At 39.7% G+C, this 14,941-nt stretch overlaps 1 protein-coding gene across 1 annotated transcript in view; it reads left to right on the forward strand.

Annotated features, from left to right (window-relative positions):
* SPMIP7 (sperm microtubule inner protein 7) overlaps nucleotides 1–12,553 on the forward strand; it is a 35,437-nt gene extending 22,884 nt beyond the window's left edge. Inside the window, 1 exon segment of the mRNA XM_086608938.1 lies at nucleotides 12,442–12,553. Within this exon segment, the coding sequence (XP_086465064.1) occupies nucleotides 12,442–12,553 (112 nt within the window).
* Nucleotides 12,554–14,941: the final 2,388 nt, after the last annotated feature.

Below are 14,941 nucleotides of genomic sequence, written 5' to 3' on the forward strand. Positions count from 1 at the left end.
CCCAAGATGCCGTTGGCCTTCTTGGCCACAAAGGCACATTGCTGGTTCATGGTCATCCTGCTGTCCACCAGGGACCATTCAGTCTAGATATACAAAATTAGCCAAGGAAATGGATACAAAATGAGCAGAGATGTCTACTGAGATGATGGTATAACAGATTTTATCCTTCTACTCTGTTACAATAAGCTTAAATGCAACCTATTTTGACTACACGTGAATTTGTCATAGAACATTAAGGCCTGATTCTTTACTGTATCACATTAGTGTTATAGCTTCAGACAAATTATGCTCCTAATACCATGCATCACTCTTTTCAACCAGAAATGTTGATTAGGACTTTTTTCCATCCCAGAATTGCTCTGTTGCCCAAGTTTCCCTGACATCCATCTAATACAGAATGGTCATAATGGACTGACAGTAATTGGCTGTCGGACCAAAAGCTACTCTTAGCGTGCCCATCCTGGGATGCAAAAGCTGCCTGTGGTAATGCCAGTGCAATATACTGTCTTGGTATAAGGAACTCTTCGTGATCAGCAGGCTCTGACCTAGGCTAGGATGGAAACGAGAATATGCTCTCCCTCCTGCTGTTAACCTTGCTAGACTAATTGCACAACCAAGTTTTAAGAACTCGGCGCAGACACCTTTCCGTTTTTCTCTATTGAGAAAGGTTGCATGTGAAGCTAGTCTGAGTACACCCTGAAACACCTGACTCATGGTTCCTAATGATGCTGAGACTACCTAACACAGGCATTCCTGTAAATGCTCAGCAGCAGGAAAAGCTCAAGCAGAGTGGACATGGAAGAGAAGGTTCTGAGCTTAACAAGCACCAGGAATTTCTGCTGATGCCATTCTGAATAGAGTCCTTACTTGCAAAAAACCTGTTTCTTTTCAAACTGTGCCGTACTTTCATACTTCAAACGCTTCCTGTTCTTTAGTATTAATGAACAGGTCTGTTGAGTAGAAGTGCATGTGCCATTGTTTGATCGGTAGTATGACTCAAATATCACCATGTTAAAAACGTGTGATTTTTAACTTTAGTCACTAGATGGCCTTTGAGTTTGCAAAAACTCCCTGAATGCCATTAGGAACCTTACTTTTAGCTAGGTCACAAACTTTGAAATTCAGAAGTTTCCACTTTTAGACTTTCCTAGTTGTCTTTAGTAGCTTGAGCTGGTATTTAGCGTTTATTTGCGAACCTTTGAGAAAGTAAAATGATAAAAGTGACAACTTAATTGTAAGAACTAAAAATGATAAAACAAAAGAGGAAGGAGACCGTTCTGTTTACTTAATCAGATTTTCACTTTTCATAGGCCTTTCCTTTCTGTCCTTTCAATGATCTTGCACAGTCCACATTTGTGTGGAAACTGCAGAAGGGGTACTTCACTGAGGGAAGCAGAGGGAGAGAAGCTGTAAAAATATTGCCCTCTCTGTTCTGAAGAAAAGACACAATGCTGGGCCTTACTCGCATATGGCAGAGTATGTGCTGAACATTCCTAGTTGCTAGGAGCTGCCTTGGCTGTAGCTAGAATTTCTGAGCTCCACCTTAGGCCTGTTCATTTCTGTTTCTTACATCAGTTCCAGGGAGAATGCATATCTTTTTGCAATGAATCACATGCTGTCACATGCACGTGTGGGGAGCAGCACATCATTCTCCATACAGCATTACTCGTTATAGCAGTAGGTTCATAGGCAAAGGAGGCTGCTAAGCACTGTAAGATGGTCAAATTTGACTGACATTACTGCGACAAAACCTATTAATACCAAGCTTTTATGTTTATAATGCATCATTCTGATTATTTTATCTCACATCTTGCACAATTCGTCTGATTTCTTATAACCTTCATCTAACTTTTAACTTCTGCTTGAATTAGAACATAAAATAGTACAAAATTATTATTGAGAAATCTGCTTCAAAAGTACAGCACACATAGCATACAATATAGTGCTGAACAGAGATTTCTGAGTTTGTAGGGAAGTCAGCAGAGCCTTAACCCTTAGTTCTGCCATGTCATACTGCTATTGCTGTAAAGCTTTGAAGAATTGAGGCTGACTTGTACACCGTGCTGCAAACAGACTTCTTGTCTGGAGCTGTTTACAGCATATGGTATCATGGTGGATTTATAAGTTTGAGCAACAAGGTCTGTATTACCTTCTCTGGTATTCTTCGTGTAATTTTCCTGGTTTTTAGTGAGTGAGGCTATGGATTTCACTGATTTTTGGCAACCAGGAGACTAAGATCTCTGAGACCTAAAAGATTCTGACATCTGAAAGCCGTGAAAAACTCAGTTCCACACAAAAAAAATTTATTAAGATTTTCATATTTATTCTCTGTATATCATTGTCCGATATCGATATTGCTATGATTTTAAGCAGAAGAAAATCAGAAAGAAGACATTAAAGTGATCTCTTTTCTTTTTTTTTTTTCACTTTTTGTGTTGGCTAGTAGTTCTGGAAAGATACGTAAAGGTATTAAGGCTGCTAGACTCTCACCACAATCCTTGAGAAGTTAGATATATGCTTTGGATTTAGAAACCTAAGTATGCTTTGTAAGTCTGTAAAATGTCAAAAATCCCTTTGTAGATTGTCACTTTCACTCTTTCATGGACTAGCAGTTGCACTTCCTGCCTCTAGCAGTTGGGCAACAGCAGCAGCACTCAGGTATTACTCCGGAGTGAGACACAATTCTTCCTCAGACCATGCAAGAAAGTGGTTGCCATTCAAATTATTAGCATAGCTGAAACTAGCTAAGAGTCATCTGTCATGTAATTTTGCAGAGACAAACAGGAAGAGTGGTGAACCTGGGCATGTTTTGTATGTTACCCTTGCGCCCACCCTCTCTTCCTTTTTGGCAGAACAGGAAACCGTCTTCTGTTTTTCTTCTTTTTTCTTAAGGAATTAGAAAAAAAGATGTAAGTTATGACTTCTGCTGCAGTTGAGCCTAAAAGCCCATAGCATAAGATCAGTGTTGTGAAAAGCTACTGTGCATATATCCAGCACTCTGGATAATACCTTGAAGTCCTTACCATGCAGTTTGGGAGTTCTACAGGTGGGAATCCAGGTGCAGTGTGATTAAGTGGTTTTCCAATTCCTACTGGGAATCTGTAGCACAGTTAAGAATGAAACTTCATGTACCCTGAGCCCTAGCCTGTGCCTTTTTTTTTTCCAAACTCTGAGCTTTAAGCTACTGAACTGGTGCTTTGCTGAAATTTGGTTTTAAATAATAATAATTAGCGCAAAATGATGACCATAATTCTTAAAAGTTCAGCTGAGATGCAAGTGAAGACTTAGGAGTCTGAGTCATTTTTTATCCAGTTTTTCTCTGTGGTTCAGACATGGAATAGCTGTGGGAGCCTTCACAACATGTAAAAAGCCATGTCACAAGTGTTGTGATTAATCTAGAAGTGCTAAATTTTTGAATCTGATCTTATTAGTCAAAACTATGTGATCTAGTGGCAGCCTGGGATGATCAGTGGGTATTTCCCTAAGGGATCTGTGGAAGTACTTTTCCCATATTAGACTCTTCATTTTTGCACTGGACCAAAGATCTGGGATGGTAATTCAGTTCCTCTCATTCCCTTCTAGGCTTTCATTAAAGCCTGTCTTGGGTGAAAGGATTAATTACATCATCTCTTGGGATCTGTTTCAGTCCTGGACTACAGGGTCATTCTTAATATCCTTGGTTTGTATATGCACTCCTGAATTTACTTTAGGATGAACTTGTTCCTCTACTTCATCTTCTGTTATGTTGCAATGAATGCCTAGAAGCTGGAATCTTCTACCGTTTCTTTGCCAAGGGCAATATCGAAATCTTTTTTTTTAAAAAAGAGCTAGTAAAAAAAATAGGAAGCTGTTATGAAAGAGCTCTCTGACAATCTCTTTCTTTTTCAACATCAGATCTCCAAAAATCGTTTTTAAAACTTATCATGATCTCGTTTTACAGCTCAGTGCTCCATCGAATAGATTACATTGTCAGAGCAAAAGAGTTGTAGGCTTGAATCTCATCTTGTAATACCACTAACTAGCAAGGTTACAAATTGAATGCTTTGATGCTTTTTGGTATTATCAGTGTATGTTGCTCGTGTAATTTTCTTAGGTATACTGGACAACAATTGTCCAGTGGCTCAAGTGGCTTTTGTTCTATTTTTGAATTTACCAATTTTTTGTGCATATTTTTTGTGTTCTTTTTTTCATACTTTTCTACTTGTCCACCTGCTTTAAACTCTCTTCTTGTATTTGCTTTCTTTTCTTTCAAATCCATAAAGTGTAAATTCCATTGGAATCAGTGACATAAAAATATCTACTTAATAAGATTTCCTGAACAGGGATAGAATTGAGTATCTGTTCATATATTTTGCACAATTGAGACCTCTGCAATTTGTTTCAGAAGACTTTGAAATATGAACTGATTATTTCTGTTTTCCTTGGTTATTTTTTCATTGTTTCTGATTTGATTATTAATTCTTTACTGGTAATATTTATTTATTTATTTGTAGGATGTGAATATTGCATTTGGGTTTATCTAGAATCACAGAATCGTTTAGGTTTGAAAAGACCTTTAAGATCATCGAGTCCAACCATTAGACTAACACTGCCAAGTCCACCACTAAACCATGTCCCTAAGCACCACATCTACACCTTTTAAATATTTTAATTTAATTTTAAATTTTATTTTTTCTAAGTTTTAATTTAACTTAAAAATTTTAAATGGTGACTCCACCACTTCCCTGGGCAGCCTGTTGGCAATGCTTGACAACAGTTTCAGTGAAGAAATTTTTCCTAATATCCAATCTAAACCTCCCCTGGCACAACTTGAGGACATTTCCTCTCATCTTATCACTTATTACTTGAGAAAAGAGACTGACAAACACCTTGCTACTACCTCCTTTCAGGTAGTTGTAGAGAGCAATAAAGTCTCCTCTGAGCCTCCTTTTCTCCAGGCTGAACAACTCCAGTTCCCTTATCTGTTCCTCATATGTCTTGTGCTCTAGACCTTCATCAGCTTCTAATGTGCTCTTCTTCGGACACGCTCAAGCACCTCCATGTCTTTCTCATAGTGAAGGGGCCAAAATCAAACTCAGTATTTGAGATGCAGCCTCAGCAATGCTGAATACAGGAGGACAATCATGCCCCTAATCCAGCTGGTCACACCATTTCTGATACAAGCCAGGATGCTGTTGGCCTCCTTGGTTACCTGGGCACACTGCTGTCTCATATTCAGCTGGGTGTCGACCAACATCCCCAGGTCCTTTTTCCATCAGGCAGCTCTCCAGCCACTCTTCCCCAAACCCGTAGCATTGCATAAGGTTGTTATGACCCAAGCGCAGCACCAGACACTTGGCCTTGTTGAACCTCATACAATTGACCTCGACCCATCAATCCAGCCTGTCCAGATCCCTCTGTAGAGCCTTCCTACCCTCAAGCAAATCAACACTTCCACCCAACTTGGTGTCATCTGCAAACCACTCAATCCCTTCATCCAGATCATTGACAAAGATATTCAACAGAACTGGCCCCAATACTAAGGCCTGGAGAACACCACTTGTGACCGGCCACCAACTGGATTTAACTCCATTCACCGCAACTCTTCCAGCCCAGCCATTCAGCCACTTTTTACCCAGCGAAGAGTATGCCCATCCAAGCCATGGGCAGCCAGTTTCTCAAGGAGAATGCTGTGGAAAACAGTGTCAAAGACTTTACTAAAGTCTAGGTAGACAACATCCACAGCCTTTCCCTCATCCACTAAGTGGGCCACCTTGTCATAGAAGAAGATCAGGTTAGTTAGTTAGCCTTTCATAAACCCATGTTGTCTGGACCTGATCACCTGGTTGTCCTGTACGTGGCACATGATGGCACTCAAGATGATCTGCTCCATAACCTTCCCCAGCGAGATCAGACTGACAGGCCTGTAGTTCCACAGAGCCTCCTTCCAGCCCTTCTTATAGATAGGCGTCACATTTGCTAACCTCCAGTCAACTGGGACTTCCCCAGTTAGCCAGCACGGCTGAAGAATGATGGAAAGTGGCTTGGTGAGCACTTCTGCCAGCTCTCTCAGTACCCTTGGATGATTCCTATCCAGCCCCATAAACTTGTGTGTGTCTAAGCAGTCTAGCAGGTTGCTAACCATTTCCACTTGGATTATGGGGGCTTCATTGTGCTCCCTGTCCCTGTCTTCTAGTTCAGGGGGGTGGGTACCCGGAGAACAATTGGTCTTACTATTAAAGACTGAGGCAAAGAAGGCGTTAAGTACCTCAGCCTTTTCCTCATCCTTTGTAATTGTATTTCCCCCACATCCAATAAAGGACGGAGATTTTCCTTGGCTCTCCTTTTGCTGCTAATGTACTTCTAGAAATGTTTTTTATTGTCATTTATGGCAGTAGCCAGATAAAGTTCTAGTTGGGCTTTGGTCCTTCTAATTTTCTCCCTGCATAACCTCACGACATCTTATTATCCCCTTGAGATGTTGTGAGGTTATGCAGGGAGAAAATATGTCACATAGCTAACGATATAGTAGGTAGGGAAGCAACCGAAAGCTAAAGAGTATGTTTTGTGCAGCCAGCCAGGCTTTCAAAAATAGCTCAGCAACCACACATGAAAACCAGAATTCTGAAAGAGCTCACATTCTGGCTGCACGTTGATTGCTAAGCTCCTGTGAAAATCTGGCCGCAAACACCACAATGAAACTTCTAGGTGCTGAGCGCTTTTAAAAATCTGAACCCCTATGTGTAACTGTTGCTCCAACCCAAATGTGTATCAAGGAGGAGGAGGACAGTCTGAATTCTGAAGAAACACTGTACTTTTAGCACTCTTGGGCAAGTTACTCAGGGGACAAAACTTCACAGCACAGCTACAGTGACTTCCAGGAAGGCTCAGACTGCTAAATTCTCTGGGCTCTTTTGAGAGGCTCCATGTTATTAATAAGTGAAAATAAGTAATGACCCAATTCATTCTTTCTTGTTATTAGCAACCACTTTGAAAAAAAATCTTTTTCTTATTCAGAAGTGCATTTTGAACCTAATAATTTTGAAAACCATAGAGAAACTGGGTTTTAGTGCATTATATGGATTCCCAACATAATCATCTGCAGTTCTTTTTTTCTTAAACATCTTTATAGGTATGTAATTTTTTATAATTCTCCTCCACCCCTAGTCACCAACTTTTTCCTTTGTTGACTCCTTCCCCAATCAGCTGCTGAAACAGGGTTATGCTCTGTGTGGTATTTTAGTTCTGCAGGTGTTTTAAGGGTCAATGGAAAAAAAGCCTCCGACGCTGGTGATGGGGATTTCCTCTGTAGCATTCATGGGCAGGGCTCTGATAAATGCTCAGTCTGACAGACACAAATAACTGACAGGCACAAATAACTCTCCTCCTTGGCATTGTTAGAACTCCCTCATACTCTCAGTGAGTTGGCAGTACTTAGTGTAGTACCAGTGTAGCACACTTAGTGTATTCCATTATACACAGCAACAGTTCATATCAAGACAGTGTTACATCTGCCTCGTGCTTTTCTCTTTTGTGTATCTTGTGTATTGTAGCACAGCAACTTCCTGATTTTCAGTGTGGTACTTATTGGAACCTACCTCTTGAAATCTGACAAAAGCAGTTAGGGCAGAGATTATGTTTTCTTGTTCCACATTAAAAGCCTCTGCCTCCAGAATTAACTAAAAATCTATCAGTCATTAACGTTTTAAAACTTACTACTCGTAATTCATCAGCTCTTATAATACTCAGTAGAGGGCAGTGCTTACACAATCCACATCCATTCCAACAAAGTGTTAGTTACTTAGCAGCACTTCTGAAGCATCTACTAATTCATTGCCATAACACTGGTAGAGTAGATTAGAGTGTTAGTTTTTGAAAGATGAAGACTGAAGAGGCTGAAGTGACTTGTCCAAGGCCATAGAAGTTGTCCGTGTCAGAGAGAGGACAGGATCTGACCACAATCAATTTCTGGAAGCAGTTGATTGAAATGGGAACTTAACACATACAGTTTCTAGGAAGACGAAGTCCTAAGTGTTTCAAGTCCTGCAGTTCTTACACAAAGCTATTCTATGAAACCACGCTTTATTCTTGGTTTCTCAAGCACATTGGGCAAAATGCTACTATCACATCAGTATATCTGTAGTGACTTCAGTCATATTTCTTCAGTGTAGTCAGCTACCAACTGACTGTGTGTCTGCATCCCTTATCATTTCAAGTTACCACAGAAACCTCACAGGCCACAATTAGCTAGGGACAGGACCCTCTGCTGCCTTGTGCCTTGCATAGTCATTTTCACGGGCTGCCTAAGAGCTTTCCCACAATGTATCTTTTCTTCAGAAACTGACAGCTTGTCCACCATGTACGCCTTTTTAGTGATTTTCCAGTTTGAGTCATCCAGGAGGCTGAGGGTGGGGGATGCTGAAATATCCTACTTTGACATTTTCCAAATGAGATTTCATTGCTGGCTTGAAATGCTTTCTTGTTTCTGAAAAATATTACCCCATACTAAAAAGGGGGGTCAAAAAATTTAGAAGCTGAATAAAACTGTTTGAAATGGTAGAAACAGAACATTCCAGTTCAACATGATTACAAATATTTCTGGGGAATTACCACTGTGATGGTCTTACGCTTTTAGAAACCTCAAATCCATTTGTAAATACCCATTCCCTATCCTGCTTTGATGGCTGAGGGAGAAGGGTATGAAATGCAACCCAGAATGCTGTGTTCAAAAATCCTGCCGGTCCCATTCTTCACTCTGCATGGAGCACCTTTTTTTGACTTCATAAGTTCTCTCAGCTATACTTCTTTCCAACAACTATGCATCGAGTTTCCTGACATGGGATCACAACTGAGGCATTTTTACCACAGGTTATTCTGCGTGTCAAGTGGGATCATGGAGTAAAAGAAGGACCACAAACACGTGACGTATCAGTCTTCCTGGAAGGGAATTAGAGGTGGAAGCCAGTTGTGAGCCTTATATACTGTGAGTGAGACCTGAGAGGCCTGTTTTATAATTGAGGGAACCAGAAGAGATAGATAATGACTTAATCTGGTGACTTAGTTCTATGAGGTTTATGCAACAGTGTTTCTAAGAAAGAGTGAGATATTAGGAACTCTTTGCTTGTAAGTGCAAGGTAAGAATCTACTGGATTGCTTTCACTCGGTGGAATTTTTGCACAAAGACTTTGGCCGGCTCAGTCACTCAAGCTGAAGTGCTAGATCCAAAGTTTTAAGAATTGCATATTCTTTGAGGGAATCTTGACTTTTCCCCCATAAAACCAGCTGATATGGAATTTACATGGCAAACCTGAGCATCCAACGCCCTGAAGACACCCTAGACACCTTCCAGCTGCTGCATCAGAACAGTATGGATCTCCTGCAGGTCCTTTGATATCCAGGGATATCTCAGATGCTTAAGGCATCTCAAATATCTCTAAATGTCCCTATGGGTGGCCAACTGAATTAAGTCTACACTGTTTTTCCTGAACACTATCAGGAAGTAAAAATCTTCAAAAACATCCAGAGATGGACATATGAAACACAGGCACACCAAAGCAGAGGTACTCAGAATCACTACATTCCACTTGAAAAATCTTAGAGCTTGCTCAGATTCAACTGTCAACACTGTATGTTTCTTAGTGTTGGGGACTAAGAGCTGCTAGCATGAAGTGTATGAACAAGAGAGATGTCATGGTTAGAGAAAGAAAGCTTGATGACGACAGCATAACCACAGAGGAGTTTTGTATGTTGCCCAGTGGTAGCCTGGCATATAGTTGTTTTCTTTAGTAGCAACAACCTGGTTTAGCAGCTCATCAAAGAAAACACACAGAGCTAGACAGCATTATCCAAAAACAAAAAAAACAAAAGGGTATTTTTTCAACCTCAGTTTCTTCTGCTTTATCACATACATAACCACAGCACATTTTTGCATCTTCTTTGCAGGTTCCCAGGAGAGCAGCTGCTTTACTGTACTGTAAGCTTTATTACTCTCCTGGTACTTTTAGCTTCTCTCTGCCTATCACTCTTCTCTTTCAGAGCTATATCCTTCCCCTATGTTATGAATATACCAACTTCTGTCAATCCTTTCTAACACACAGTCTAGAACAAGTCTTCGTCTTGGGTCAACACTCAAGTTTGATTTTTGTGTCACGTTTGCCCATTTATGATGCTTTTCTATTTTCTTCTAGTTTCGCAAGTTTTAAAGGTCAGAAGATTTTATCAATCAGATGCCTCACAGTGCATAATGGATTCTAATATCTCCATAGTTGTATAGTTATTATGTGAGCTAACTGCAAATAGGCTTATAAAATGTTGCAAGTTAATATGAGGCTTCTTGTTGTGATGTCCTTCTCTGTGATGCTCATACAGTTTCAAGGAAATCAATGGAATTTCTTTATTACATGTGAGAGATGTATCTTGGTCTGTAGCACATCACCAGGATAATAAAACTCTGTTCACAATCTGACTGCTTCCTTCCAAGCGATGCCACATTTTCAGGTTTGGATGGATGAATGTGCTTATACTTAGACACATACAGTGTCCATTGTGTCCCTCAGTGGGATCTCTGCATATGCAGATGAAATTTTCTACAGAGTTACCTAATCTGCACATAACCTAACGATTGTCTACTTTGACATGAAAATGCAAATTTGTCTGCAAACCATTTTGGCCAATTCTAAAAATATGTCCTACTGCTGTACTATATTCTCAGGTCTACTTGTTACCCCTGCATGGTTGCCGACAAGACACAGAGCAGATTTGTTACTTGCTCAGCCAACTACTTGGCGATTCCCTATAGGCAACTGTTTCCCAAGTGCTACAAAACTGCAGCACTGATTCTACAAAGCCATCTTCTCTGAATGGTCATGTACTCGAGCATGGCCCAGAGAGTACAGCAGTGTATGAATCTATGGGTTAGCGCAAGGCTACTCCAAAATAAGACAAACTAGACAGTCTTTCTGCTAACTATGGGTACAAAGACTACAACATATACCGCCAATACCTCCTGTGGCAGGTATAGTTCACCCACACTTCTTTATTATAACTGTGGTAGGTAGATACAGCATGTTGTCGTTACCTCTGCTACTCTGGTGAGGAATTTCAGAGCCAAGTTTCCTAGTACACAAGTCAAAGAATTTTCTGATAAGCCGCATCTCACACATACGTCCAGTTTTGCATCCTGTGCTGAACTTAGTTGTAGAGAAGTAGCTGATCAGTTGTGCTGAAACTAATAGCTCTATGCACTTTATAATTAAATGAACTGTTTATTTTTACCCAGAGTAGAGGGAAACCAAAAAATACGTCAGAGATTATTTTAAAGGAGGCGCTGTTATCATTCATGCTGTCTAAAGGCCCACAAAAGACTAAGGGAGGCAAGGTTTACAATCCCAAGTATTTAGTTGATTCAGTGGATGAAAAGCTTGTCATGAGCTCTTACCTCCTTGTGTATGAGCAGTCTGGATATATGTATAATTCATCAGTGTCCTGTTTTGAGCTGTCAATATAGACTAGTACTGACAATACTCTCTGAATAACTTTGTGCTGAAAAAAACCTGTCATATTGAGGGTTTAGATTGTTTTATTTTTAATCTTCATGGATTGTCTCTCTGAATTCATATTGATACCTTCTTTTTTTTAAAAAAAATTTTTGTTCATCCCTGCTTCATCTTGCAGCTATTGCTACCAATATTTTCTGTTGTGCTACCTCAGGTAAGTAGTTCTTTCCGCTGTCTCTTTAAGGAACTTTCTTTTTGAATTTCATGATAAAACTTAGCATCAGAATTAACAAAGATGTGGTACGTACCGTCTCAGTCCACTGGTGTACTTGAGCTAGAATTTAAGTTGACGTGTCTAAGCAGTGTTAATACTATTGCAAATACATGTAAATACATTCTTAATAAATTCTAGGGGAAATTCAGAGAACTTTAGAATCATTTGAGAAATCATTTGTGTTTTAGGCCATGAGAAATCACACCTGTTGGCTTAAAGCCTGCTACCTAAATTCCGTATTTGAAGCTGGAACCTAAATATGAGCTAAATCTGCATCACTTTTTTAAAGAATATTTCCTTGCTTTTTGTGGTCTATGCAAACCCCGTGACTCCATTTTTTCTTTGAGATTAAATGTTGCTTGTAATCATGAATATCATACAGATATTCAACCTAAACAACTAGGGGAAGGAGAGGAAAAGTCACTAAAGAACTCACTTTTGCCATGTCTAACCAAAGATTTTGGGTCAGATCATCAGCTAGATCATGATAAAGTTGTTTCGCTGATCTTAAAGAAACTGTGCCAGTTCATACATTCTAAGGAGTACTCACTATATTATGAAGAGTTTTAACTCCATCCATCTTTGATAAACACTAGCTATTTCAGAACTGATCTGTAAGTCATATTTCAAGCCTACAGTCATTTAATTTGCCCTTTCTCCGCCCTCCATCCCCTCTTTAACTTTTTCCTTTAGCCCTCCAAATATCCCTGGATACACCAGCAAGGTTCATTGGTCAGCAACTCACCCAGCAAATTCTAATCTTCCATCAACAATCCCATCAATAATTGCACGAATGCATGGGTAGGTATGAGGTATATTTCTCAGCTTCTTCAGAAAGATTACAGGGAAAATCCTAATTGCATTTATTTAGTTAAAGAACAATTAAATGGTAAGCATGACACTCCATTGGCTTAAAAAATACAGAACAGTTGGGGTTAGATCCCACCACATTATTGTCATGCCAATCTGAAATCCTTTTTAGGTTTTAGAATTTTTCAGGAATATCATAAGGTAGGTCTTGGGAAGGTACCTTAACTCTGAGGTAAATCATGATTTCTAAATGTGGATTGTTTCTATACTGAGAAATTCTTTAGCTATGGTCACTAAGTCATGGTTTAAGTGATTTTTTTTTTAATTGATTGATCTTCGCATGTTTTGAAAGAGGGCCACGAATGTCAACGTTAAAATTTCCAAAAGAAAACTATATAGCGTTGCGTTTCCAAATTGGTTTTGGCAGACTTATGAAATGGGCATTTGCTACACAAAAATAGCTATTAAAAATGGGTGGGTTTACTTAGAAGGTAGTGAAAGGCAAATTCATGCCTGATGCAGCCCAGGACCCTGTCACTGTGAAATCATCTTAACCCCACATCACTGTTGTGGCTATTTCAAGAAGTGAATTAGTAGTCTTGATTCGCTCGTGTTCTTCTATACAAGGCTTCTTAAAACTATGGGCCAGTAAAACTATTCAAGTGTCTAACTCTTGTTGGTTTCAAAAGAGCTGGACACTTCAGAACAGCTGAAAAACCTTTTTCCTTTTGTTAATTCAAAGAGCTTCTGACATTGGTGAAGGACCAACCTAGCCTTTCTCCGTGTAGCTTCCAAATAGCTTAATAACTATTTGTTTCCCCTCTTTCCTTTATGATTTTGTGCTTCAGATTATGATTTCTTCTTGTCCATAATGATCTAGGACACAGTGACACTATCCCAAGTTTCCATGTTTTCCTTAGAAATTTATGTTCCATTAAACTGTTTAATTGGCCTTAGGATTCTGTTCACAACACATCACAGTTCTTTTTCAGCACTGTCTGTGAAGTATCCAGAAAAAGCTTGAGGAGCTTTAGGGAGCTGCCTGGGTTTTAAAGAATACACCTTGTCAAGTGTTTCGTCATTGTGCAAAATGCACTGACTTCCATTTCTGCTGTCCTCCATCCATTCACCTTTGCTCTTTTTCTCTTGGGGTTATACTGAGAAAACAGGCAGTCACCTGTAGTCACAGCCTGCTGTTGACAGGGAATGAGAAGAGGCAACAGAGTCCCGAGTCTCTGTAGGCTAATAAAGCTGAACTCGGAGCAGCCTGATGCAAGACTAACTTGCTTGTAAATGTCACAGATGAATAAAAAGGCAAATGCATCTTAACAAAGATCATTGACAGACTTCAGATAGATACCAGATTTCAAGAGCAAAAAGACAGGCGTGACTGTGGTCTAAGAAAGGAAGACACATCTGTTGCTTCCTTTTAGTTTCTACAGGTGTTACTGTAAGCGTAGTTCATAGTGGATGAATTTTCTTTGGTTTTAGTGGATAGCAAGAACAGGGTTCTCATTCCGTGCTAATGGAGACTTTCCAGAACCAGGATGGAATCCCCTGACTTTTTTGAAGAAGGGTGTGTAGGAAACAGATAGCAAGCATAATCATACCCAGACATTGCAGACGACATTTTACCACCCTTTTTCTGAGCTGAGTGGAACATTACCCTCAGGATAGAACCGCTGGTTGCAAAATTCTAAGTCCTGTTTTACTTTCTCTGGGGCTACTTGTGGAGTAAGATAGTGTTCACTGACTTAAGATGTAGGATCACAGCCCTCTGTGAAAATGCTATGTTAAACTATTGGGGATGCTGGAAATCTCCCCCCAAAATTAGTTAGTGATGCCCATAAAAGAGAGATGCTTAAGATTTGATTCCTTCTCTTTGTAAAATAAATTATAAAAGTCCTTCTGATTTCAGTGGTCCCAAGTCAAGCTAGACGATAGTGGAGAGGTGAGAGAAGAAAGGTTATTCCTGGAATTTGGGGTGAGACTACCCCAATTTACCTCCACATGCTTTTCATGTAGGACATGATCTCATTCTTACTGGTTTTATGACCCCTTTTTTTCTCTCTTTGATCATTCTTAAGCCATGACTGTAATAATTTCTCAGAAAGCAGTAAGTGATTGCATGTGGTAGATGTTTTTATAGCTGCTTTATTTGACATGTCTACAATATATGGTCAGTCTCCTGAAGACAATTATGGGTATCAGAGGGAGTCTCTTGTCTACTGCTAACATGGTCTAATAAATGTTCCTGTCAAAAGTATCAGCAACATCAAGATAGACCAGGCAGCATGCAACCACTTCTGCACTGTATTTCTGTCACGTGGAACTTCCACAGTATGTGGGGCAAAGTATTTTATACCTGTTTTAAGCATTCTGA

Source organism: Tauraco erythrolophus, chromosome 3, assembly GCF_009769465.1.
Source record: "Tauraco erythrolophus isolate bTauEry1 chromosome 3, bTauEry1.pri, whole genome shotgun sequence".
Classification (NCBI taxonomy): domain Eukaryota; kingdom Metazoa; phylum Chordata; class Aves; order Musophagiformes; family Musophagidae; genus Tauraco; species Tauraco erythrolophus.